This window comes from Rhineura floridana, chromosome 1, assembly GCF_030035675.1.
Source record: "Rhineura floridana isolate rRhiFlo1 chromosome 1, rRhiFlo1.hap2, whole genome shotgun sequence".
Classification (NCBI taxonomy): domain Eukaryota; kingdom Metazoa; phylum Chordata; class Lepidosauria; order Squamata; family Rhineuridae; genus Rhineura; species Rhineura floridana.
Window position 1 is genome coordinate 259,887,775 of NC_084480.1, and position 27,968 is coordinate 259,915,742.

A 27,968-nucleotide genomic window follows, 5' to 3' on the forward strand; every position below is an offset into this window, starting at 1 on the left:
TTTTTTAGCATCCCTTATTGTCTTCTTGCATTTCTTTTGCCAGAGTTTGTGTTCTTTTTTATTTTCTTCATTCGGACAAGACTTCCATTTTTTGAAGGAAGACTTTTTGCCTCTAAGAGCTTCCTTGACTTTGCTCGTTAACCATGCTGGCATCTTCTTGGCCCTGGCGGTACCTTTTCTGATCTGCGGTATGCACTCCTGTTGAGCTTCTAATATAGTGTTTTTAAACAACTTCCAAGCATTTTCGAGTGATGTGACCCTCTGGACTTTGTTTTTCAGCTTTCTTTTTACCAATCCCCTCATTTTTGTGAAGTTTCCTCTTTTGAAGTCAAATGTGACCGTGTTGGATTTTCTTGGCAATTGGCCAGTTACATGTATGTTTAATTTAATAGCACTGTGGTCACTGCTCCCAATCGGTTCAACAACACTTACATCTTGCACCAGGTCCCGGTCCCCACTGAGGATTAATTCCAGGGTTGCCGTCCCTCTGGTCGGTTCCATGACCAACTGATCTAGGGAATAGTCACTTAGAATATCTAGAAACTTTGCTTCTTTGTCATGACTGGAACACAAATGCAGCCAGTCTATGTCCGGGTAGTTGAAGTCACCCATTACTACCACATTTCCTAGTTTGGATGCTTCCTCAATTTCATATCTCATCTCAAGGTCTCCCTGAGCATTTTGATCAGGGGGACGATAGATCGTTCCCAGTATTAAGTCCCTCCTGGGGCACGGTATTACCACCCACAACAATTCTGTGGAGGAGTCTGCCTCTTTTGGAGTTTCGAGCTTGCTGGATTCAATGCCTTCTTTCACGTATAGAGCGACTCCGGCACCAATACGTCCTTCCCTGTCCTTCCGATATAGTTTATATCGAGGGATAACCGTATCCCACTGGTTTTCTCCATTCCACCAGGTCTCCGTTATGCTCACTATATCAATGCTCTCCTCTAAGACCAAGCACTCCAGTTCTCCCATCTTGGTTCGCAGGCTCCTAGCATTAGCGTACAGGCACTTGTAAGCAGTGTCTCTCTTCAAGTGTCTTTGGCACTTGTGGTTAGGCCTGTGGTAATTTTGCTCTTCTGAATTTATATCCTGTGCCCCTGCTCTCACAATGCCTACTTCTAGGCCTACCCCTTTTAAAATTTCATCATTTCTTTGGTTTTTATCCCAGGGGGGAGGTTTATTCCGAACCGGACCTTTCTCAGCTCCTGTCGGGTTTCCCCCCTCAGTCAGTTTAAAAGCTGCTCTGCTACCTTTTTAATTTTAAGGTACACACTTTTTTGTGTACACACTTGCATAATCAGCAGTGGGGGGGTTGGGGGGGAACCAGGTACCAGTACTCATACCTTGGTAAAAGTGCTGTGGGTGCCAACACCCAATGGTTGCCATGGGCAGCCAAAAAGAGGTACTGATACACCATATCAGCAAGTACAATAATGAAAAAAGGCCTGGTCAGAAGTAAGCCTCACTGAGTTCAGTGGGACTTGCTCCCAGATAATCACATCTACAATTGTAGCCGTAGCTGGACAGCAAAAGTGTAGTCTTCACTTCATGAATGTTAACAAATATAAAGAACTGGTTATGATTAGATAATCTCTATTACAGCACATCAGAGGGCAGATTTGCTAAAGTTCCTATTAAAGACAGGTGATGTCCATGAAATCAACTGGTACTCAAAACAGTTCCCTACATGTTTTTTTTACTGTAGATTTCATCAAGGAGGTCAGAGAATGTATAATCTACCCTCTTTATGAGGTAGTTTCCTGGTCGATCCTTAGACTCTTCTGAGTGTTTTCCGGGGGGGGGGGTGTCCAATAAACTCATTACTGAACAGATAGTAATATTTCTTAATGTACTAACATCTCTTAATCTTCATCTTTACTCTTGATTTTAAGATTATGTATTTATAGTTATATGTTTTTAATGGTTGGCTGATCACAATAAAAATGATGTTATTACAGCACATGATACATGAAATGGACACAGATCTAGCTTTCAAATTTAGCCCAACACTACCTTCCAGTTAATTAAGTTAATTATTCCATACATTTTGAAGAAACCTAAATGTCATACTATGGCTTATTCCAAGGTACAACTGGGCTATTTATATACTGCTTGAATGTAAAGACCTTTAAGCAGTTTACAAAAAAAATAAGTTATCAATAAAACAGTTAAAAATACTTAAACAATTAAAACAGCTACTGACTAAACAGATCAACATCTATGTGTCTGGAAAGGCTTGCCTAAACAGAAAAGTTTTAAGCAGGTGCTGAAAGGAATATAGGAAAGGCACCTGTCTGATGTCAATAGGCAGGGAGTTCCAAAGAGTAGGTGCTGCCACACTAAAAGAATGATTTTGCGCAAGTACAAAATGAGTATTATGTGGCAAAGTGCTCAGGTGGTAAACTGGTCCCAAGCTGTTAAGGGCTTTATATACTAGTAGTAACACTTTGAACTTGGCCTGAAAACAAATTGGCAACCAGTGCAGATCTCTGAGCAGAAGTGTTACATGCTGACATGGTCTCACCCACATCAGCAATCTGGCTGCTGCATTCTGCACTAACTGCAGTTTCCAGGTCAAGTGCAAGGGAAGCCCCATATAGAGTGCAATGCAGTAATCCAGAGACTTGAAATCACCAATGACTGAAGTACTGTTGCCAAGCTCTCCTAGTCGAGGAATGGTCTCACCAGGTCCAGCTGATAAAAGGCACTTCTAGCCACTGAGACTACCTGGGCCTCCTGTGACAGAGCAGGATCTAGAAGCACTCCCAGACTGCATGCCTGCTCCTTCAGAGAGAGTGAAACCCCATCCAGGGCAGGCAATAGACCAATTTCTCAGACATGGGAACCACTCACTCACAGTGTCTCCATCTTGCCATGATTCAAGCTCAGTTTATTTTCTTTCATCCATCCCAGTTTTTAAAAAAATGTGACATTGTTGAACTGATACTGAAAAATATCAAATTGTTGTATTGATATTGAAATACTAAGGTTGCCTGAACCCCACATTTTAACAATGAACTTTTAGAAAAATCTAGTTTTCTGTAAAATTGAACAGTAATTGTGTTGTAAAAACAAGCAGAATACAAATACAACAACAATCTTTTCAAATATTAGATCACATTATAAACATAATTTAAAAATATTTTACAACTATTTGTCACACCCAAAACACGCTAGTCTTCTTTTTTCTGCATCTCAAATCGTTCCATCAAAGCCCTAAATACATTTCCTGGTATTTTCTGATGTTTGTCTATTAAGCACTGTACTGCATTTCTCGCCTGTAATTTAAAAAAAATAGTTTATTATAAATACTTTCACTCTAAGTTAATTACAGATTAAAATTAAAATCAGGATTTCACCCTTTTAGCAGCAATGCTACCCAAGATAACAGTAGCTAAATCTCAAAGTTGCAGAATAATATAAGATGCAAAAATAGAAAAGAAAATATAAATTGTTAAGAAATGTCTGGTTGGCTGAAGTTAGGAATTCTCATGCTTTCTAACCAATGAGGTGAACTCAGTGGGACTGATTTCCAGGTAAGAGCATACAGTAATTGCAGCCCTGCTCTTTTAACACACAAAACTAAATAGTTAACATGGGGCTGTATCCAATGTAGCACTGGATTCCTCTGTTGCACAACATTAAAACTCACCTTTCTGCTAGCCCTGGAGTTGTTGCACTAGTGCACAGAGAATGCTGGATACAGCCCATGGTAGCCAAGACCCAGCATATACAACTATACACAAATATATAAGGAGTCCCTCTGGGAAGTTTAATCCAATATTGGCTGTGTAATAATCTACTCCCTGTGCTGCATGGTAAACCACTTTTGAAGTACAAAACCTAGTGGGCAGTTGCAAGCCTTTTTACATACCTAGGGTACCTGACCTAATTAAGAGTTGCAAGGCAGCAACTAGCAGATTCCATAATGGGAGCTGGTAAAGGGGGGCAGAGCCTATCAAACTGAAATGCCAGCCAAGGGCTTTTAAAAGGTTCACTTTCTCATTCAGGGAAAGGTGGCAGTAGGATTAGCTACAACCCAAGAGATCTCACTGGTAGACCTTGCTGAGCTAAACAGGTGGTGCACAGCAGCCCCACTCCTCTTGTAGTTGCTTCATTCCCTCCTACAACCGAGACACATCAGTGGTCCTCGGTCCTGACAAACAAGTCATCACTAGTTGCATTTCCTGGAACCAGAGCCAGGACCTGGAACTGAAATCTGATCCTGCTTAATTCCATGTATGTTCTCCCTGCTTTGGTGAACATAACTGGAGCAGGAAATAAGTTTGCCTTTTCTTTTTAATGCCCTTGTTACTTTCAAATTAAAAACAGAGGGGGTCCTTTGCAGAGGAACTCCTTGGGCCCCACCTGGCTCTCACAACGTGGGATTAGCTCCTAGAGGGCCAGGGCACCCATATACTCTGATGGCGGGCTAGCAATGAAAGCCTGGAGAGCTGCTGCCCATCAGTGTGGATGAGAGTGCGCTAGATGAACCAATGGTCTACTGGGACTACGGCAGTTTTCCATGTTCCTTCATTCCTCAGGTGGGAGGGAAGAACAAGGTGGGCAGTCCCAGAGCTTAGGCGCAGCTACAGAACACCCTCTCTCTGGTACCAACTAAATGCAACTCAGCCATAGGTGAGACACGTAAGGTAGCTCTCCTTGATTATTTTAACAAATAGGCAGACTCATATGGGAGCAGACAGTGCAATCCCAAACTGCGTAGTGCTTTTTTTTTTAAAAAAGTAATCACCAGAACTCTTAATAGAAAACAAAACTGGAAGCCAATGATGCTTTCTTAGGAAGTGAGTCTGTCCCGTCCAGAGCCGAAAGAATGAGGCTGGAGCGTGTGTGCAAGTAAATCTCGTTTTATTAGAGTAATGGATACATCAAAGGCATTGCACTTCATAGGAAACCCTACGCTAACTCACTAGAGTCCCTAACTATACTCTAGACATGCTCTGCAGCGTGTGAAGGAAGTTGACTCAACGACCCCCCACTTGGAGCGGCAGGCTTATATAGGAAATGTTTTTGAACGTAATCTCTGACTCCTTCGTAATTCCTGTCTTTGCCCTGTCCGTTTCTTGTGGCGACGGGAACGAGGAGACAGGGGACACGCATCCAACAGCTCATCTGAAGACACCTGCTCCCAAGCAACGGGCTCGAGGTCAGGGGGCGGTGCCACACTGGAATCCTCCTGGGAACTGCTTGGTAAAGGAGGAGCTGGCACTGACTCTGAAGCTTCCCCCCACAAGTCCTCTGCATCAACTGGGGGCGGTGCGCTCGGCTCCTCAGAAAGGGTGTTACTCGTGGGAACTGGCTGGAGAGCAGGCTGCCCCCCTCCCGCACGATCCTGCTCAGACACAACAATCCCCAACTCTGCTTCTTCTGGCTGCGGAGGTGCCTGAAACTCATGCCTCCCCCCTTCCTGTCCCTTCTGAGTTGGCTGCAGCGCAACAGAGTCCCTGGCTCCAGTCAACAACTGGCTGCTATATTCTGGACCAGATACATTTTCCAGACACTTCAGAGACCTACTCATGTAGAGTGCATTGCACAAAGCTAACACAATGTAGCTAAGATACATGTTATCACTGATCAAATCTGTATTTTTGATGAATGGGCATAGCTGACACACCTATCTAAACTGGTGAAAGCAATTCAGGTCTTCAAAATGTAAGAAAAGCCCTGCTGGATCAGATAAGACCAAGGGCTCTCTGAGTTTAATATCCTATCTCCTACAGTGGCCAACCAAATGCCTATGTGAAGCTCATAAGGAAGGTATTAAGCCATCACCGAGCATTCAGGATGAATCTGATCCAAAACATGCCAGCCGCTGGACTTGACTTTTCAAGGAGTGTGCTACCCCATCCAAGACAAGTTATGCACCCAATCTTACTGGACAAGGAGCACTCTGCCTTTTCTGGATTAAGCTTCAATTTGTTTGCCCCTGTCTAGCCTATTGCCAACCTTAGGACACAGATTCAAAAACTCAATAGCCTCCGTAGGGTGAAATGGAAAAGACAGGTAGAGACATATTGATGATACCCCCCTCCAAATTCCTAGACCACTTCTCTCAGTTTTTCATGTAGATATTAAACAATAAGGATGCAAAATAGAATCCTGAGGGATCCAATAGAGCAATGGCCTGTGAGTCAAGCAGGCAATCCAGCACTCCCTTTTGACACACACACCCCTTCCGCAATGTCTGGAACCACCATAAAATAGCTTTCCCAAGAACAATCCCAGTCAGGATCCCATGGTATCAAACATTGCTGAGATGTTCATCTGAAACAACAGGGATGTACTCCCCTAGTCTAGTTTCTGGAGTATGTCGTCCAATCAAACACTGGAAGTGCAGGAACAGAGAAAACTGCCTTAAACAGAGTCAGAGCATCTAGCACAATACTATCTACCTCTTCAAGGTTTCAGATGGGTCATTTTCTCCCTGCTTGGAGATGCCAGCGACTGAACCTGGCACTGTCATTTTCATTCCCTAACTAGATCTAAAGCCAGACAGAATCATCCAGAAAAATCTGAAGTTGAGAGGCCACAATACGCTCTAGCATCATGGCCAAGAATGGTACAACAGAAATGTAGAACTAGAGAGTAACTGGGAAGTCCAGTATGGTAGAATTCAAACTGGGATTTTTCAACAAAAGTCTTGTAAAACTTGTCAGAACCAATCCTTCTCACAAGGAGACATTTACTGGTCTTGTTACCTCTCCGTCTGTCCGTCACCCTCCCATTATTCCTTATTCTACTGTATTTTCACTATCTTGTATCTGTGGTCCTCAGCATCTCTTTTATCTCAGTCAGTTCGTGTTCACCTTTTCCTCATCTCCACTCTTGCGTCATAATCTCCACAAAAGTGTTGTCCGATGATTTAGTGTACTGTTGGATAATCTTGGCGGTTCACCCAAGATTCAGTGAAATCAACCAAGCATGATTCCATAGAACTATAACACCATACAATTATTTAGGGTCAATACTACTACTTCAATATTATTAAAATAAAAACTTACTTTCTCTGCCAGTTCTGCAGCAGTTACATTTGGGTCATATGGAATAGGATCTCCAATATATGTGCGCAGTTTGACAGGGAAGTTTCCATACAGTGGGACTACTGGCAAACGGCAGTGCTCATATATAAACCTAAGTAGTTCTGGATCATTAAAAAAATGGACATATTTAAGACAACAGCAGGTACAATAAAGTTATCTTGCCCAGATAATGTAATTCATTAAAGATGTCTTGGAAGCAATGGTTTTCAAGTGATATATGTGTACAGTGATTCTCTCTAAATTAAAATTGTAAGCAAGAAGTTCTGGAATGTGTGTCCAATTCTGAGCTAGATGCATGCATTACACATTCTAAGTTAGAAGTCATGAGACAGAAGTAGTAATTACTGAAATACCTTCAAGGTGTAGGCTGTGTTTGTGTGTAATGCTAAACCCCTCTACTTCCCTAGCATGGCTGCCAAGAGGACTTCATAGATAATTGAAAATATAAGCAAAAGCTATGTTATTTGTTAAGTCCAAACCTGAGCAAATTGGAATTAGTATTAACTATGGTTTAGGGAAGCATATTAGCATCATTAACTGTAGTTTTGAAGTTGGCTTCAACTTTCCTTCTCATATTAGCATCCCTAAGAATTACAGTTAACATGAACCAAGAACATATTGAATAACCACAGAAACAAAGCTTCTGATCTCTTCCTTCTGCGTGGCTGTGAGAAGGAAAGAGGAGCTCAGGACTATAGGTTAGGGTTGTGTGTGAACCAGGTCTTAAAATTGCAAGGTGGGAGGCTATTCTAATATAGTTAGTACTTCTTTTCTGGCAAAGGTGATTGAGAGGGTCATGGCATCACAACTGCAGACATTTCTGGATGAGACCAATTATCTGAGTTCAGGACTGAATCAGCTTTGTCAGCCTGCTGAATTACCTTTCTAGAGAGAAGGAGAGGGGAATGCAACCCTATTAGTGCTGCTTGATCTCTCAGCAGCTTTTAATGCCATTGTGCATGGCATCCTTCCGGACCAGCTCTGTGGGACACGTATTGGTAGCACTGTGTTGTGGTGGCTCCGTCCCTACCTGCGGGGTCCTGTCCAGAGTGTGGCAGTGAGAGAGTGTTCTTTGCCCCCCAGATGTTTACACTATGGGGTGCCACAGGGCAATATCTTGTCCCCACTGCTATTTAATATCAATATGAAGCTGCTGGGAGTGAACATTAGGAGTTTTGGATCAAGGTGTCATCAGTACGCTGATGACGCCCAGCTCTTTCTCCATTACATCTAAGTCAGAAGAGGCTGTGCAAGTGTTGGACCAGTGCCTGAATGCAGAGGTGGACTGGATGAGGATCAATAATCCTGGAAAGATGAAGGCCTTGCGAGTGGGTGGGGTCCTATGTCTGGGAGATAGGTTAATTGCCTGTTCTGGATGGAGTTGCACTCCATCTGAAGGAGCAGGTACACAGTCTGGGGGTATACCTTGATCCATCTCTGTCACTAGAGACCCAAGTGATCTCAAGCCAGGAGTGCTTTCTACCAGCTCTGGCTGGTATGCCAGATGCAAATATTCCACATCAACTTGACCACAGTGGTCTTTGCATTGGTAACCACAATGCTTGATTATTGTAATGCACTTTACGTGGAGCTGCCCTTTTATCTGGGTTCAGAAGCTGCAATTAGTGCAGAATGCAGTGGACATACAGCTCACAGGAGCAGGTTACTGGCAACATGTTAGTCTGTGCTGAGATTGCTGCACTGGTTACAAATTTCTTTCAAGGTACTTGTGTTACTTCAAAGCCATAAACAGCTTGAGCCCAAAGTACCATAAGAACCGTCCAAATCGTTACGCTGCCACTTCGATCACCAACATCCTCTGATGAGGCTCTTCTGGTGGTTCCCCACACCCCTGAGGCTGAGTTGCTTTCACTCAGAACTGAGCCTTTAGTGTAGCAGGCCCTGCCCTGAGGAACTCCCTACAAGTAGAAGTTTGGCAGGGACTGTCCCTGCCTTCTTTTAAACGTCTTCTGAAAACTGTACTGTTTAGATAGGACTTGGTATGAATTTTCCTTTTGACCAACCAGTATTTATTGATGTATTCAATGATGGTTTTATGGATGCTTTTGCTGATTTTATTACAACTATGTATGCCGCCTTGATAGACTTTTATGAAAGTGCAGATTATAAACACTTAAAATAAATATGACCTACATAACCTCTGTCCCCTAGTGTAACATAATATGTTGCTTTGGAGGCAAGGATCACTGTTCAATAAACACAATACTGTCTTCTTCAAGTCCTTTCTTATCAGACACAGAGCATGTCCTATGATAAATACATTTCCTGCCTGGCCTTCATAGGACCATGGTCAATCAGTGTGCAACTGTCACGTGGGGGCCTGAACTTATACCTAAGCAAGTGTGAGAAATGCAACCATAACTTTTTTTCTTTTTTAGGAAGACACTTAAATGCGATTTAGTCTGCCTTCATTATCTTGGATTATATACATTATTGACAAATATTTTAGGATTTATTTAACAATTAGAACAGTGACTACTTCCATTTATTTTTTAAACAGACTGGTTTGGAGAGTGGGGGGAAATTTGCATTGTACCGAGGGAAAAAAGAAGGCTGTGTGCTATTGGCAGAAAGTGGAAATATCTGCAGAAAGGCTGAGAGCTGGGAAGCAGAGTGAAAAGAGGGCTTACAAAGTGAGAACGCGAAAGAATTGAAGATGAGAAGCAGAGGAATGAGAGAAGGACTAAGCAAGAGAGGGTAGAGGCAGAGAACAGAGGGAGAAAAAGGACAAGCTCTGAAGTAAGCTCCATTGGGTTCACTGGGACTTACTCCCAGGTAAATGTGCATTGGATTGCAGCCTAAGGAAGCTAACAAAATGGATCTGGATCTGAGGAGAAAAAGGATTATATACAGCAGAGCCAATCTGTTATATTTTAAAGTGGTTGTCCCAGATCTAAGAAAAAATGTAAGACATATGAACACCTCGATGCAAAGAATATTTAGGTATTAAAGTTTGGCTAATAATTCCACAAGGATGAATGAGGCTTGTGGATTTCTAGAGCTTGAGTCTTTATACATCACCCTTCCCCAACCTGGTCCCTCCAGATTTTTTAGATTATTCAAAGTTGGGGATACCTGTGGTATACACTTCTCAGCACTTGATTTTAAAAATGCAAACCACAACATTAAGAAGACAGCCAGACAGATGGCTAACCAAAGATAGCTAGCCAGAAGTTCAAGTAGGAAAGCAACGAACACAACACAACAATTGAAAGCATCGTATGAAAAAAACTGAAGTTGCTTACTGCGTCCACCAAATGTTCGAATGTTTTCCCGAATATTTTGTGTGAACATAGGAATGATGGGCTGCAAAGATGAAGGATATGCATTAGCAGTTTCTGTCTCACACTCAAAGTGTTACATACTAAATACCAGAGATTTCCTCACTGATTACTCACTAATGAGTATGCAGTAGAACAGGATTAATTAAATGAGAAGCAAGTTGGGAAAACTGTATTTACATTTGTATCTTGGTCCAGCTCCCAGGAGCTTAAAGCAATTTTTCTTGCTTACTTTCGTCACAACTATCCACTGAAGTAGGTTACCCAATAAGGTTCACAGGGGAATAGACATTTGAACCTGTGTTATTTAAGCTAAATTCAACTCTCTAGTTGCAGCATAACAATAATTCCCTATTCCTAAACCTATAAACAGTATGGATGTTTAAGTCACTAGAATGTGATTCTGGAAGATGGGGGAGACAGAGAGAGAGATCTGCTTTGGAAAAAGACAGACCCTCGAGCTCAGTCTGCACTATAAAAGGAAAACCAAAACTCCTTGTCCACACCTAGAACAGGAAAAGGCTAGGCAAGAATCCTTCCCACCCACATGCTAATGTTTCATAGCTGTACATTCTAGTGGAAACACCTGGAACAATAATAACCGTACATCAAATTTAAGCATATATAGAAAACGCTCAATAACTTATCACTTGGCAATTCTCAGAATTCCATATGAGCTGTTCCTGTTGAAGAACATTATTTTATCCAGACGGATCTTACTGATATCTCCAATATTATTTTAAAAAGCAGACTTTGCCTTCTATTTACTTAAAACATTTTGCTTTAAGGACAAATGAAATGAATCTTGAGTATGAAAAGATTGATACAATCAAAGCTTTTTTGGTACGAGGAAAAACCCACATACAAGGCAGGTTAAGTCCTCAGACCACATAAATGACAGTCAATGCAAAGACAATTTGGGTTGGTCTTTCACAGTCCAATCCACTTCCTGTGTAGCTTGGAAGAATTTGGTAACAAGTGCCTCTGAGCATATGGTGAGTGGTGGCAACACCTGTCATCTCCAAAGACAGAGAATTATATTTTTGTATGATGGTTGGTGTTTTTCTTCCTTTGCTTATTTTCTGGGTTACTATTCTTTCTACAGAGATCTAATCTGGAAAATTTTATTTCCCTCATTATTCCTCCTAGAAACCTGTATCAAATTTATTTTTATTAATTTCAAAGCCTTTTTATTGGTCAATGTCATGTGATGGTGAAGACGGCCTTTTGTGTTTCAAATTGGAGATTATGTTCTGTTTCTATATTGGGTGCATTAACAGTTGAATCTGAAACTGCAGTTGGATGTAAAATCAGACTAATTACAATATGTTCCTACTTAACCAATGACTCTAGCTGTTGGAAAAAACAAACTTGGCCTACCCAAGATGCATGTTTTCAGCCTGCTATAATAATAATAATATAATTTTATTTAGCAGATGCCCATCTGTCCGACTGAACAGACACTCTGGGCGACGTACAATATAAAATACAATATAAAATACAATCTCCTTATATACATAATCATCACATTATTAATGTCATAAACATAATGTCTAAACCACTTCATTTAAGGAAAGGTGGGCAAGGTCAATTAAAAACACAGAGCACACCTAGAAATTTGCTAGAATATATTTCACCTTCCACTGTTTTATCTTGTGCAAATTGAGACACTCCTCGTGTCCACTGGAGACAATTCTGCAGAATAGTGATGGCTATGATTCCACAATTGTTTTAGGAGTTTTTAAAGTATATCTTGCAAAGTATTGCTATGCTTCACATATTCATAGAAATAAACGCAAAAGGAAATGATTTCCTATAGGAAACTACGCTAAAATTGCAAAGTAAATCAGGCATATGTAAAGTGACCATCTGAACTATATCAACTGTATTAATAATGTTGCTTCCTCCCTGCTAAAAGAAGATCAGCACAGCACATGTCTTCTTTCTATTATTTGGGCTAATTGCAGGTGTTGCCACCACTCACCGTATGCTCAGGGGCACACATTACCAAATTCGTCCAAGCTACACAGGAAGTGGATTAGACTGTGAAAGACCAACCCAAATTGTGTTTACATTTTGACAAATTTGTAGGTCAGTATAATATTTCAGAGGAGGTCAGGTCACCTGCTCCCCTGGTGCATTCACCATGGCTGCCCAATTTCCCTGCTTTTTAAAGTTTGATAGAAATATCTGTGGCCTATAGGTACATTCTTAAACCGCAAGGATTTTTGCCTATTCGTGAATTTCTCTGCTTTTTAATCCAGAAGGTAAGAAATGGAATCCTGTGCAAGAATGCTGAGAATGGATTGGTCGTTTGCATACTTATTGAGTTCAGTTGGATTTACTCTCCTGCAATCATGCTTAGGATAGGTGAAACTGACCACATGGGATGGGGAGGGGAGAGGAGGGAGAGGAAGAAGGGCAGAGAGGAAGAGGGGTATTAGAGCAGGCAGGAGGGGAAGGGAAGGAGAAGGACAGGTTTGGTCATTTGCATGTTTATTGAGTTCAGTGGGATTTACTCCTATGCAATCATGCTTAGCATACGTAAAACTGACTGGGGGGAGGAAGGAGGGAGGGCTGGAGGGGGCAGGGGAGGAGGAAGAAGGAAGAGGGGAAGGAGGAGGAATGGAGGAGAGGGGAAAGGCAGGTCTGATCATTTGCATGCTTATTGAGTTCAATGGGATTTACTCCCATGCAATATTGGTTTGGATAGGTAAAACTGACCATGGGGGAGGAGGAGGAGGGAGGAGAAGAAAGAGAAAAAGAAAGGGAGGGGAGAGGGGAACAGAAGAAGAGGAAGGGGGAAGGAGGGAATTGGAATGGGAGGGGCAAAGGAAGTGCGAGGTAATGGGCAAGACCGAGGGGATAGGAGGGAGGAGGAGGGGACGGCAGGTTTGATCATTTGCATGCTTTTTAACTTCAGTGGGATTTATTCCTGTGCAATCATGGTTAGGATAGGTAAAACTGACCAGGGGGAGGAGGAGGGGAAATGCGGAGGGGAAACGCGGAGGGGATTGGAAGGGGATGGGGAGGAGGAAGGGGATAGGAGGGAGGGGAAGGGAGGGTGGGTTTGATCATTTGCATACTTTTTGGGTTCAATGGGATTTATTTCCATGCAATCATGTTTAGGATAGGAGAAACTGACCTGGAGGAGGGGAGAGGAGGGGAGAGGAGGAGATTGGGTGGGTGGGCACTGGGCAAAGGGGAAGCCCCTTCTCCTTCCAAAAGGAAAACATCATCAACAATATCATTGCTTTTATTGAGTTCAATGGGATTTACTTCCATGCAATTATGCTTAAGATAAAGGTAAAACTGGCCACGGGGAGGAGGAGGGGGAGGGTAGAGGAGAGGGGAGGATTGGAAGGGGATGGGGAGGTGAAGGGGGGAGGAGGAGATGAGGGCAGGTTTGATCATATGCATGCTTTTTTAGTTCAGTGGAATTTACTCCTGTGCAATCATGCTTAGGATAGGTGAAACTAATCTGGGGGAGGGGCGGGGGGAGGAAGGAGGAGATTGAATGCGTGAGTGGGCACTGGGCTGAGGGGAAGTCCCTTTCCTTCCCAAAAGGAAAACATTGTGAACAGTATCATTCTTTTTCAGGGTTTCCCCCACCGTTTTATTCTACAGCAGGCACATGTAGTCTCCCACCCAAATTTTAACCACAATTGTCCCTGGCCACATCCACACAAGGCCTTTATTTCACTTTGGACAGTCATGGCTTCTCCCAAAGAATCCTGGGAAGTGTAGTTGGTGAAGGGTGCTGAGAGTTGCTATGAGATGCCTTGTTCCCCTCATAGAGCTTTAATCAGAGTGGCTGACTGTTAAACCGCTTTGGCCACTGGAGCTCTGTCAGGGGAATAGGACGCTCCTCTCAGCACTCTTCACAAATGACACTTCCCAGGATTCTTTGGGAGAAGCCATGACTGTCTAAAGTGAAATAAAGGTCTGGTGCGGCTGTGATCCCATTTAGCCAAGCCAAGCAGCTGTGACTCTGGCTTTTAGAATAACGACAATTAGTTCTTACTGAGCATGCCTGGCTGTATCTTTGAGTTCAATGTAAAATTTCTTAAATTAAAAATCAGCCAAGCATTTTTTAAAACTTTTAAACTGCAAGAGATGAAGGTCAGAGTATGGGGCAAGGTCAGTAATAGGATTACATGTACTCAGTGAACATGGCTGATTTTTCATTAATTTCAACAAATTATGAGAACTCTTACAGAAAAAATTCCAACAGGGGTCTGGGTTTTTTTCTCTCTTTTTACACTTTGAACTCTCGATTCTCTCCGACTGTTTTGTATATCACCATGAAAATTTAGAGGGTTGTCAAGCAAGCTTTTCTGAGTTCAGGATATAAGTTTTGTAAGGTTTTGTTTTGAAATGAGCTTAGGGCAACCTTTCCCAACCAGTGTGCCTCCAGATGTTGTTGGACCGCAACTCCCATCAGCCTCAGCCAGCATTGCCAATGGTTAGGAAAGATGGGAGTTGTGGTCCAACAACATCTGGTGGCACACTGGTTGGGAAAGGCTGGATTAGGGAAAGCATCAGAATGGCATGGGGGGTATTTTCAATTTAACATTGCAGAATGCAAAAAATCCATACTGGCTGTAGTATACAGCCACTCTTGTGGCTGTATAAATGAACAAGCAAGTCATATATCTTTTGTTTCTTTTACATATAGAAAGATTCCACCACTTATAGCATTGTTTCTGTTAGACAGCTGTCATGTTATATTCCATTTATGCTCAGAGAACACTCACCACTTTTGCAGCAATAGCCACTTGAGCAAATCCTTTACGATTTCCCCAGATGAGGGTGTAGTTTTCATTACTGAAAAGTGCTTCCCGAACTCCTCCTGGTGAGATGGCCAACACATTCCCCTTCTTTAATGCTTTTATACATTCCTCCTGTGATCCAGGCAGAACGCTAAACACATCAAGTAAGAGTTTGAAACCTGCAAGCAGTAAGAAATAGAATGTCAGTAATACAGGATGTTAAACTATAATAAGTGCTGGTAGAGCATAGTTTATTAGAGAAATCTGAAATAAGCAGTAGACAAAAAAAAGCTAAGTAGGAATATTGAGCAAAACCATAAAGGTTTTCTAAACCTAAATTCATAAATAAAGGTTTTCTAAACCTAAACCTATATTTTCTAAACCTAACTTCAGTCAAACATCCTCATCTAGTTCACACCCTCCCCCTTCAAGCTGGCAGTTAATGAAAATGTATACTTTCAAAACAAAAACAAAAATTAGTGATAATTTTAAAGCGCTCACATCACAAGTTTGGCACCTAACCTCCTGGTGTCAAATGCTTTTGTTACTGATTTTCAAGAGTAAAAACACAAGTCAGGCCAGAATAAAACAAGCCTTATTTCAGATTTGCAATTCTGAAGTCACAACTTAAGAACCATCTCAGTGGGTATGTTGCATGTCATGGTAAGCCATGGATCCCAGGGTTATGAACTGAAGTCACACGAGGCCAACAACTTGCTAAAGGTAATCAGACCCGGGCCTGGTCAGAATCTGAATAGAAGTCTGCCTGGGAATCGCATGTATGCTACCTTGGGCTCCATGAGGAGAGAGATATTAATGTAAGCAAATAAATAAAATTACAGGCAAACATAACCGTTTATCTTTGCATTTTCAGCTGCAGTTACACAACTCTACAAACAGTAATTTGCTCACTGAACTTGTGTATGCATGCGTCTGTGTGTGCACAAACAAAATAAATCAGGTCCATAACACAAGTCTTGAGATGTCCAAGTATTACTCTTAATCACATTTGATAAACTTTACCTGGCACTGAAAAGACAAAGTTATCAGCAACGACAAAGCAGATTCTTTTCTTCCTAATAAGAACAGTAGCCAAGAAGTAAAAAAAGTCTACAGGAGTTGCTCCATGGTAAAAGATAATTAGTGCTGGCCCATCAGGTATTTTTTCTAGGCCATGCAGCTCATAGCCTGTTAAGAACAGAAGGTAAGGTTAACATTGGTTCCTAACTTGTATTGCAAAATCTTATTCTTTAAAGATGTATTAAAATTGCAGAGCAAGCTACAGCTACCAATTACCCTCTACCCTCTAAATTTTCATGGCGATACACAAAACAGTCAGAGTTTCGAGAATCAAGAGTGAGTTCAAAGTGTAAAAAGAGAGACATTCTTCCCCTCCCCTCTCCCCCATGGTCGGTTTTACCTACCTTAAGCACGACTGTATTCGAGTAAATTCCATTAAACTCAATAAACATGCAAATGATCAAACCTGCCCTCCCCTTGTCCTCCCTCCCATCACCTCACTTTTGCCTCTTCCATTGCCCCTGCCCCTCCCCCTCTCCCCTCTCCCCTCCCCATCCCCCAATACTTCAAAGCTACACAGCAAGTGGATTGGAATGTGAAAGATCAACCCAAATTTGTATGGCAGTACAATATCTCAGAGAGGAGGTCATGTCTCCTGCTCCCTTGGTGCATTCACTATAGCTGCCCAATTGCCCTGCTTTTTAAAGTTTGATAGAAATATCTGTGGGCTATACGTACTTTCTTAAACCTCAACTTTTTTTGCCTATTAGTGAATAGGAATGTGAATGGTTAGAAACTAAAATAAAAAACTGAACTTCTAAAACTGTACACAAACAAAGTAGCTCATGCAGTGCTGCTGGAAAACAATGCTGGGGAAAGCTATTTTGGAAATAAACAGGAGATTGAAATGTACTGATTTTGTGACCTTATACTTGAGGACTATTGAATTCATATCATCTACATGAGAAAAGTGTCTTAGAAGATACTTACCATTCCATATTCTTGCATGAGCATACCATATAGTTGACACCACTTGTCTTGCACCATCCCAAAAATCATTTAAATAAGCCTCTTTTAGGTCTGTCCGTCTCTTGTAAATATGAAGAATGATAATAGTAACATACATGAGAAGGACGATGACTGCAGGAAGTATAAATGCTATAACTAGTGGTGCAAAGAGCCATGTGAGGTAGACCAGGTAACTCAGATATTCCTCCAGGTGTTCTACTCCAGTCCAGCCTTCCAGTACATATAGCAGGCAGGTTACATAAGACATAGGTATCTGATCTGCACCACAGGATTCATTTTGTCCCATCATATTCTGTTTAAAAAGAAGACATAAGAACATAAGAAGAGCCTGCTGGATCAGGCCAGTGGCCCATCTAGTCCAGCATCCTGTTCTCACAGTGGCCAACCAGGTGCCTGGGGGAAGCCCGCAAGCAGGACCCAAGTGCAAGAACACTCTCCCCTCCTGAGGCTTCCGGCAACTGGTTTTCAGAAGCATGCTGCCTCTGACTAGGGTGGCAGAGCACAGCCATCACGGCTAGTAGCCATTGATAGCCCTGTCCTCCATGAATTTGTCTAATCTTCTTTTAAAGCCGTCCAAGCTGGTGGCCATTACTGCATCTTGTGGGAGCAAATTCCATAGTTTAACTATGCGCTGAGTAAAGAAGTACTTCCTTTTGTCTGTCCTGAATCTTCCAACATTCAGCTTCTTTGAATGTCCACGAGTTCTAGTATTATGAGAGAGGGAGAAGAACTTTTCTCTATCCACTTTCTCAATGCCATGCATAATTTTATACACTTCTATCATGTCTCCTCTGACCCGCCTTTTCTCTAAACTAAAAAGCCCCAAATGCTGCAACCTTTCCTCGTAAGGGAGTCGCTCCATCCCCTTGATCATTCTGGTTGCCCTCTTCTGAACCTTTTCCAACTCTATAATATCCTTTTTGAGATGAGGCGACCAGAACTGTACACAGTATTCCAAATGCGGCCACACCATAGATTTATACAACGGCATTATGATATCGGCTGTTTTATTTTCAATACCTTTCCTAATTATCGCTAGCATGGAATTTGCCTTTTTCACAGCTGCTGCACACTGGGTCGACATTTTCATTGTGCTGTCCACTACAACCCCGAGGTATCTCTCCTGGTCGGTCACCGCCAGTTCAGACCCCATGAGCGTATATGTGAAATAAAGATTTTTTGCTCCAATATGCATAATTTTACACTTGTTTATATTGAATTGCATTTGCCATTTTTCCGCCCATTCACTCAGTTTGGAGAGGTCTTTTTGGAGCTCTTTGCAATCCCTTTTTGTTTTAACAACCCTGAACAATTTAGTGTCGTCAGCAAACTTGGCCACCTCACTGCTCACTCCTAATTCTAGGTCATTAATGAACAAGTTGAAAAGTACAGGTCCCAATACCGATCCTTGAGGGACTCCACTTTCTACAGCCCTCCATTGGGAGAACTGTCCGTTTATTCCTACTCTCTACTTTCTGCTTCTTAACCAATTCCTGATCCACAAGAGGACCTCTCCTCTTATTCCATGACTGCTAAGCTTCCTCAGAAGCCTTTGGTGAGGTACCCTGTCAAACGCTTTTTGAAAGTCTAAGTACACTATGTCCACTGGATCACCTCTATCTATATGCTTGTTGACACTCTCAAAGAATTCTAACAGGTTACTGAGACAGGACTTTCCCTTGCAGAAGCCATGCTGGCTCTGCTTCAGCAAGGCTTGTTCTTCTATGTGCTTAGTTAATCTAGCTTTAATAATACTTTCTACCAGTTTTCCAGGGACAGAAGTTAAGCTAACTGGCCTGTAATTTCCGGGATCCCCTCTGGATCCCTTTTTGAAGATTGGCGTTACATTTGTCACTTTCCAGTCCTCAGGCACGCAGGAGGACCCAAGGGACAAGTTACATATTTTAGTTAGCAGATCAGCAATTTCACCTTTGAGTTCTTTGAGAACTCTCGGGTGGATGCCATCCGGGCCCGGTGATTTGTCAGTTTTTATATTGTCCATTAAGCTTAGAACTTCCTCTCTCGTTACCACTATTTGTCTCAGTTCCTCAGAATCCCTTCCTGCAAATGTTAGTTCAGGTTCAGGGATCTGCCCTATATCTTCCACTGTGAAGACAGATGCAAAGAATTCATTTAGCTTCTCTGCAATCTCCTTATCGTTCTTTAGTACACCTTTGACTCCCTTATCATCCAAGGGTCCAATTGTCTCCCTAGATGGTCTCCTGCTTTGAATGTATTTATAGAATTTTTTGTTGTTGGTTTTTATGTTCTTAGCAATGTGCTCCTCAAATTCTTTTTTAGCATCCCTTATTGTCTTCTTGCATTTCTTTTGCCAGAGTTTGTGTTCTTTTTTATTTTCTTCATTCGGACAAGACTTCCATTTTTTGAAGGAAGACTTTTTGCCTCTAAGAGCTTCCTTGACTTTGCTCGTTAACCATGCTGGCATCTTCTTGGCCCTGGCGGTACCTTTTCTGATCTGCGGTATGCACTCCTGTTGAGCTTCTAATATAGTGTTTTTAAACAACTTCCAAGCATTTTCGAGTGATGTGACCCTCTGGACTTTGTTTTTCAGCTTTCTTTTTACCAATCCCCTCATTTTTGTGAAGTTTCCTCTTTTGAAGTCAAATGTGACCGTGTTGGATTTTCTTGGCAATTGGCCAGTTACATGTATGTTTAATTTAATAGCACTGTGGTCACTGCTCCCAATCGGTTCAACAACACTTACATCTTGCACCAGGTCCCGGTCCCCACTGAGGATTAATTCCAGGGTTGCCGTCCCTCTGGTCGGTTCCATGACCAACTGGTCTAGGGAATAGTCATTTAGAATATCTAGAAACTTTGCTTCTTTGTCATGACTGGAACACAAATGCAGCCAGTCTATGTCCGGGTAGTTGAAGTCACCCATTACTACCACATTTCCTAGTTTGGATGCTTCCTCAATTTCATATCTCATCTCAAGGTCTCCCTGAGCATTTTGATCAGGGGGACGATAGATCGTTCCCAGTATTAAGTCCCTCCTGGGGCATGGTATCACCACCCACAACGATTCTGTGGAGGAGTCTGCCTCTTTTGGGGTTTCGAGCTTGCTAGATTCAATGCCTTCTTTCACGTATAGAGCGACTCCGCCACCAATACGTCCTTCCCTGTCCTTCCAATATAGTTTATATCCAGGGATAACCGTATCCCACTGGTTTTCTCCATTCCACCAGGTCTCCGTTATGCTCACTATATCAATGCTCTTCTCTAAGACCAAGCACTCCAGTTCTCCCATCTTGGTTCGCAGGCTCCTAGCATTAGCGTACAGGCACTTGCAAGCAGTGTCTCTCTTCAAGTGTCTTTGGCACTTGTGGTTAGGCCTGTGGTAATTTTGCTCTTCTGAATTTATATCCTGTGCCCCTGCTCTCACAATGCCTACTTCTAGGCCTACCCCTTTTAAAATTTCATCATTTCTTTGGTTTTTATCCCAGGGGGGAGGTTTATTCCGAACCGGACCTTTCTCAGCTCCTGTCGGGTTTCCCCCCTCAGTCAGTTTAAAAGCTGCTCTGCCACCTTTTTAATTTTAAGTGCCAGCAGTCTGGTTCCATTCTGGTTCAAGTGGAGCCCGTCCCTTTTGTACAGGCCCGGCTTGTCCCAAAATGTTCCCCAGTGCCTAACAAATCCAAACCCTTCCACCCGACACCATTGTCTCATCCACGCATTGAGACTGCGAAGCTGGGCCTGTCTGGCTGGTCCTGCGCGTGGAACCGGTAGCATTTCAGAGAAAGCCACCTTGGAGGTCCTGGCTTTCAGCATCCTACCTAGCAACCTAAATTTTGCTTCCAGGACCTCACGGCTGCATTTCCCCATGTCGTTGGTGCCAACGTGCACCACGACCACTGACTCCTTCCCAGCACTGTCTACCAAACTATCTAAACGACGGGCGATATCCGCAACCTTCGCCCCAGGCAGGCAAGACACCTTGCGGTCTACACGCCCATCACACAGCCCACTGTCTACGTTCCTAATGATCGAATCACCCACTACAAGGATCCCTCCACCCCCTGGAGATATATCCGCGGCACGAGAGGATAGCTGCTCATCCCCCAAGGAATGGGTCCCTTCTAAGGGATTGTTTCCCTCTTCCTCAGCTGGATGCTCTCCTTCCCTGAGACCATCGTTGTCCATGATAGCAGGAGAGCTATCATCGTTGGAGTGGGACACAGCTATAACGTCCCTGAAAGCCTCCTCCACACACCTCTCTGCCTCTCTCAGCTTTTCCAGGTCCGCCACCTTGGCCTCAAGGAAATGAAGTCGTTCCCGGAGAGCCAGGAGCTCATTGCACCGAGAGCATACCCACGACTTCTGTCCAACAGGCAGATAGTCGTACATGCTGCAGGTGGTGCAAAACACTGGAAAGCCCCCACACCCCTGCTGGCTTCTTACCTGCATAGTTTTGTTTAAGGTTTATTACGTCAATGGGTTGGAGACTGCAGTTTAGTTGAGGTCCAGGAACAGACGGGCAGAGTGGGGGGCCCTGGCCTCCTCGCCCTGCTGCCGAACTTGCTCTGCTGCTTAACTCGCCTTGACGCTTTGTCAGCTGGGGCCTTGACGCTCTGTCAGCTGGGGCCTTGACGCTCTGTCAGCTGGGGCCTTGACGCTCTGTCAGCTGGGGCCTTGACGCTCTGTCAGCTGGGGCCTTGACGCTCTGTCAGCTGGGGCCTTGACGCTCTGTCAGCTGGGGCCTTGACGCTCTGTCAGCTGGGGCCTTGACGCTCTGTCAGCTGGGGCCTTGACGCTCTGTCAGCTGGGGCTCCCTCTAGCTCGTGGAGCCCATACTAAACATACTAAAGTAAGTTTTCCTAAAGTAAGTTTTCCTAAAGACATAAATAGCAGGATAGTATATCACATGCAAATGTTTAGAACTATCAGTTTGAATTGTCAGTCAACTTTCATTATATAAAGCCCAGAAGATTTAAAGGGCCTAATAATTGGAACACAGACAACAACCATTGCCAAGTGAGTCACAGCATCAAGTTTTGGAGACAGGTAGCTACGGATCTTGTCATACCTGTTTACCCTACTCTTCTTGAAACCTGGAAGGCACAATGGACGACAACACATTCTAATCCTATATTACACGGCCACGAGACTGACTGTATACTATAGTCAGCATGGATTTTTTGCATTCCGCAATGTTAAATTAAAAATACCCCCTCTGCCATTCTGATGCGTCCGATAAGCTCATTTCAAAATAAAACCTTACAAAACTTAATAGTCCTGAACTCAGAAATGCTTAACAACCCTCTAAATTTTCATGGTGATACACAAAACAGTCAGTGAGAATCAAGAGTTCAAAGTGTAAAAAGAGCAAGAAAAAAACTAGACCACTTTTGGACATTGTTGTCAGAGTTCTCATAATTTCATGAAATTAATTACAAATCAGCAATGTTCAGAGAGTACCTGTAATCCTATTACTCACCTTGACCCATACTCTGTCCTTCACCTTCTGCAGTTTAAAAGTAAATACAAAATGCCTGGCTGATTTTTAATTAATTTAACAACTTTAACATTAAAGGCAATGATAAGCATGGGCACGCTCAGTAAGAACCAAATTTCAGTGTTTTAAAAGCCAGACTCACAGCTGTTTGGCTTGGCTAAACAGGGGGCCACACCCACGCCAGACCTTTATGTCACTTTAGACAGTCATGGCTTCCCCCAAAGAATCCTGGGAAGTGTCATTTGTGAAGGGTGCTGAGAGGAGCCTCCTATTCCCCTGACAGAGCTCCAGTGGCCAGAGTGGTTTAGAGTGGCCAAAGTGGTAGGGGAAACACTGACAAACAATACTGTTCACAATGTTTTTCTTTTGGAAAGGAAAGGGGCTTCCCCTCTGTCCAATGCCCACTCACCCACCCAACCCCTCTCCTTCCCATCACCTCTGGCCAGTGCCCACTCACCCACCCAACCCCTCTCCTTCCCATCACCTCTGGCCAGTGCCCACTCACCCACCCAACCCCTCTCCTCCCCCTCCCCTCTACCTTCCTCCTTTCCCCCTGCCTCTCCCCCAGGTCAGTTTCACCTATCCTAAGCATGATTGCACAGGAGTAAATCCCATTCAACTCAATAAGCAAGCATATGATCAAACCTGCCCTGCCCTCCCCTCCTCCTCCCCCTTCTATCCCCTCAGTCTTGCCCCTTCCCGCCCCTTCCTTGTCCTCCCCATCCCCTTCCAATCCTCCCCTCCCCTCTACCCTCCCCCTCCTCCTCCCCCATGGTCAGTTTTACCTATCCTAAGCATGATTGCCCCCTCTAGGATGTACACCTTAACGTGGTCAGCGGGTTTGAGAGTGTTGAAGAAGCTGACAGCAATGCCGTCAGGAGTCTAGACCAAGAGGCTAGACTCCTAGCAGGGGCACACAAGGAGGAATAGTCAAAGCTGAAACACCAGACTAAGATGCATCCAAACTCAGAGGAAGGCAATGGTAAAGCACCTCTGAATACTTCTTACCACGAAAACCCTATGAACAGAGTATCCAAAAATGCAACACGAGATAGCACTGGAAGATGAGACCCCCAGGTCAGAAGGCACTCACCGAGCTACTGGGGAAAAACAAAGGATAAGTATGAGTAGCGCTGTGACTAATGACGCAGCTGGGTCAAAGCCGAAAGGAAGCCCAGAGGCTGATGCGCACAGATGCAAAAGGAGAGTCCGGAGTTGTATGACACACAAAATAGGAACATGGAATGTGAGAAGCATGAACCAGGCACAGTTAGAAATTGTCAAGCAAGAAATGGAACATATCAACATTACAATACGTGGCTTGAGTGAATTAAGAACTAGGAATTGTGGGGAAATGGGGCTTAGGAGACAGAGGGTGCTTTCACACTGCACTTTATTCCGTTATTCTGATGATTTATTTCCTGTTAATTTGCACATAAAATTTGAGCTTTCACACGACATAACAGGTAGCTCAGGAATTCTGGTGGAATGTAGTGGAAGTTTAGTGCTAATTTCCGCAATAAATGATACCAGAAAAATTCCGATAGCAGGCTGGGAACCCGGAAGAAGGCGGGAGTTTTGCGCTAGCTGCCGCTGCTCACGTGACAGCCCTCCAAGCATGCAGTGCGTTCCCGCCCTTACCAACAGCCCTCCCAGCATGCAGCCTTCCTGCGCTGCTGCGCTGCCACCGCCGCGCCTCCCAGCCGATCCCAGCTGCTCCTGAGAGAGCAGCCTGTGCTGGTGCTGCTTGTGCTCAACCAGAGCCTCTGCTGCTGCGCTGCCGTGCCTCTCAGCTGATCGCGATCGCACCTCTTTCAACCTCCCCCCACGCACCGAAAGAACAGGCCTCAAACCAGAGGTAGGTGAAGACCTGCTCATCTAGTGTCGCGTGAAGCTGAATGAAGTGGGGAGAAAAACTGCTCTGTGTGTGAAAGACTGTTGTGCAAAATGCTGGTATAACAGGTACTGCAGTGTGAAAGGGATTTTGAAATCCGGAAAGAAGCGCTACCTTTTTAATCCGTTAAACTAGCGCTATTAGGCCCATGTGTGAAAGCAGCCAGAAATGAAGCAGGAGAAAGACTTTCTGTGAAGCCAATCATTTGTTTCTTGCAAACACATTTTTTGAGCAACCAAAAAGACGACTGTACACGTGGACATCGCCAAATGGTCAATATTGGAATCAAACTGATTATATAATTGGTAGCAGAAGATGGAGAAGTTCCATACTTTCTGCGAAAACAAAACCAGGAACAGACTGCGGTACAGATCATGAACTGGTCGTATTGAAAATCAGAGTAAAGCTAAAGAAGAAGAATCATAATGCCAAAATACAATTTAAATAACATCCCAGAAGAATATAAAGATCAAATAAGAAACAGGTTTGAGGCTTTAAACTTAGTTGACAGAGAACCAGAAGAACTATGGAGTGAAGTCAGAGACATTATCAGGGAAGAATGCAAAAAGACAATACCTCTAGTTAAAAAGAGAGAAAGACCGCAATGGATGACTGTAGAAACTCTTAAAATGGTTAAAGACAGAAGGAAAGCAAAAGGAAAAGCAGATAGAAACCCTAAATGCAACATTTAACATGGAGCCCTATTTTGCCCTTTTAACAGTACCCTCTCTGAGAAGAGCATTCACCGCCCTACGACTCCAGACTATGCCTACAGCCCTGTTAGAAGGGCGCTATGCTAATACTCCCCCTCATCTCTGAGTTTGTATATGCCAATCGAGGGATGTGGAGGATATTATCCACTACCTCTTGAGATGCTCCCTCTATAAAGATCCTAGGCACAAATTCTTATACCCCATAATCCGCTCTATGTCTGGAAGGCCTACCATAGAGCAAATAGCTATCCTGTTAGTGGGTAACGACACCTATGTAATAAAACAAGTGGCAAATTTCGCTCTGGCAGCTGGGAAAATTAGGGCTAAGTATGTTAAACATTTGGCCTCAGCCCAGGACCAGCTTTTAAATATTTAATATTATACTCTTAACTATATATTTTGTGTATATATGTACACATATTTATCTACTCCTTTTTATTTTGTAATACTTGTAATATTTGTTTATTCCTGTATCTGCTCTTGTATTTTATAGTATTTTATTGTGATGGCAAATAGCTCTGAGCAATTAAAGAATTCTCTCTCTCTCCCTAAATACAACAATACAGCGACTAGTACATAGGGACAAAAAGAACTATTACAATAGTTATTGTATAGAAATAGAAGAGGACAACAAAAAGTGTAGAACAGGATCCCTATTCCGAAAGATTAGAGAAATGAAAGGGAAATTTAAACCAAGAGTAGGGATGTTGAATATAATTAACTGGGTAGCACACTGGCTGACTGAGATGAAATGAAAGGAAGATGGAAACAATACACTGAAGAGATACCAGGATGATAGATTCATTCATGGAGGAACCATATGATGAAGAATCAGAAATTTTAGAATGCGAGGTGAAAGCTGCTCTTAAAATACTTGGAAGAAACAAACAGATGGCATAACAATAGAGTTGCTACAAGCTAAAAACTAAAGTAAATTACAAAAGATTTATGTAACTTTAAAGTTGACAGTGAGGACATTGAACTTGTCAAGGATTATCAATACCTCAGCACAGTCATTAACCAAAATGGAGACAATAGTCAAGAAATCAGAAGAAGTCTAGGACAGGGGAGGGCAGCTATGAGAGAACTAGAAAAGGCCCTCAAATGGAAAGATGTATCACTGAATACTGAAGTCAGGATCATTCAGAGCATGGTATTCCCAATCTCTATATATGGTTATGAAAGTTGGACAGTGAAAAAAGCGGATAAGAGAAAGATCAACTCATTTAAAATGTGGTGTTGCAGTAGAGCTTTGCACACCGCCCAGAGAGCTATTGCTAGTCGGGCGGTATATAAATTTAATAAATAAATAAATACATACATACATACATACCATGGACCGCAAAAAAGACAAATAATTGGGTGTTAGAACAAATTAAATCAGAACTGTCACTAGAAACTAAAATGATGAAACTGAGGGTATCATACTTTGGACACATATTGAGAAGACACAATTCACTAGAGAAGACAATAATGCTGGGAAAAACAGAAGGGAGTAGAAGAAGAGGCCAAACAAGAGATGGATTGATTCCATAAAGGAAGCCACAGACCTGAACTTACAAGATCTGAACAGGGTGGTTCACGACAGATGCTCTTGGAGGTCACTGATTCATAGAGTCGCCATAATGATCAAACCTGCCCTCCCCTCCTCCTCACTCCCATCACCTCCCTTTTGCCCCTTCCCTCCCCCTTCTTTCACCCCTCCCCTTCTCTTCCAATCCCATCCTTTCCCCACCCCCTCCTTCTGCTCCCCTCCCTTCCTCCTTCCCGTGGGATGACACTGCTGCACCTTACACGGCTATTGAAAAGACTACAACAAGATAATATACATGAAGCACTTCAGGCATTCCAAAGCACAGAAAATAAAGCAATTTCAGGATCTGCCTCTCAAATTACAAAGACACAGGTCAATGCCACGGAAAAAAGCTCCCAAACAGCATGACAGGGTAGAGTCCTGAGCCAAGTGGGGCAGGGCTTGGTAAAGTTACTTTTTTGAACTACAACTCCCATCAGCCCCAGGCAGCATGGCCACTGGATTGGGCTGATGGGAGTTGTAGTTCGAAAACGTAACTTTTCCAAGCTCTGAAGTGGGGGCAGAGGAAAGGGTTGTCCAAGGGATGGGGGGTGGAGGGGAAGCTGAAAAAAGATCCCGACGTGACTGCGCTTCTTCTATCACTTTCCCCCCCCCTTTTTTACAAGAACACCCTGTTGCTTGCTAACCAGGTGGAGGGGCAGGGGTGGTGAGGAAAAGGACAAGGTCTTACCTCACCTGTATCGAAGAGTGGGAAGGAGGAAGAGGTGGAGGAGTTGTTGTTGTTGTTGTTGTTGCTGCTGCTGCTGCTGCCGCCAGCGGAGGCCGTATCATCGGCGGCGACGCTTTACTCATCCACTAGGCTCTGACTTTAATTCCTATCCATCCGCCCCCAGAGGGGCGGTACTGAACGTGGACCTTGCTGAAAACCCAATAAGGCACTAAAAGAGGAAAATATACCCTCCAAAATTCTGGAGCTGCATCTCCACCCGGACCCATTAGGAGTACAGCTACCAATACAAACTGGATAGCGCAGCTTCCGGAGAATTTACCATAGAGAAAATAAAGTTAAAAGGAAGGAGGGACACAGCACATCGTCGATATAGGATTTCCGGGTTCATATTGGAAGCCATTTTTAAAATGCTTCCCACTCGCCGTGGGGTA

General features: G+C 43.3%; 1 protein-coding gene across 6 annotated transcripts; it reads right to left on the reverse strand.

Moving 5' to 3' along the window:
* Window positions 1-1,189: 1,189 nt before the first annotated feature.
* LOC133371427 (monoacylglycerol/Diacylglycerol O-acyltransferase-like) lies at window positions 1,190-27,846 on the reverse strand. Of its 6 annotated transcripts, none has more exons than XM_061598874.1 (8): window positions 27,543-27,633; window positions 21,751-22,043; window positions 17,152-17,482; window positions 16,165-16,329; window positions 15,127-15,320; window positions 10,334-10,394; window positions 7,029-7,168; window positions 1,190-3,284 (listed from the first exon to the last, which is right to left on the reverse strand). In XM_061598874.1, the coding sequence occupies exons 3-8, from the start codon at window positions 17,477-17,479 to the stop codon at window positions 3,180-3,182; spliced, it is 993 nt and encodes a 330-aa protein (XP_061454858.1). In that variant the 5' UTR covers window positions 17,480-17,482; window positions 21,751-22,043; window positions 27,543-27,633; the 3' UTR covers window positions 1,190-3,179. The 6 variants fall into 6 exon arrangements, with proteins under 6 accessions (XP_061454858.1, XP_061454866.1, XP_061454875.1 ...); XM_061598882.1 differs by having other exon boundaries at window positions 27,538-27,616; XM_061598891.1 differs by lacking the exon at window positions 21,751-22,043 and having other exon boundaries at window positions 27,538-27,616.
* Between the last annotated feature and the right edge of the window lie 122 nt (window positions 27,847-27,968).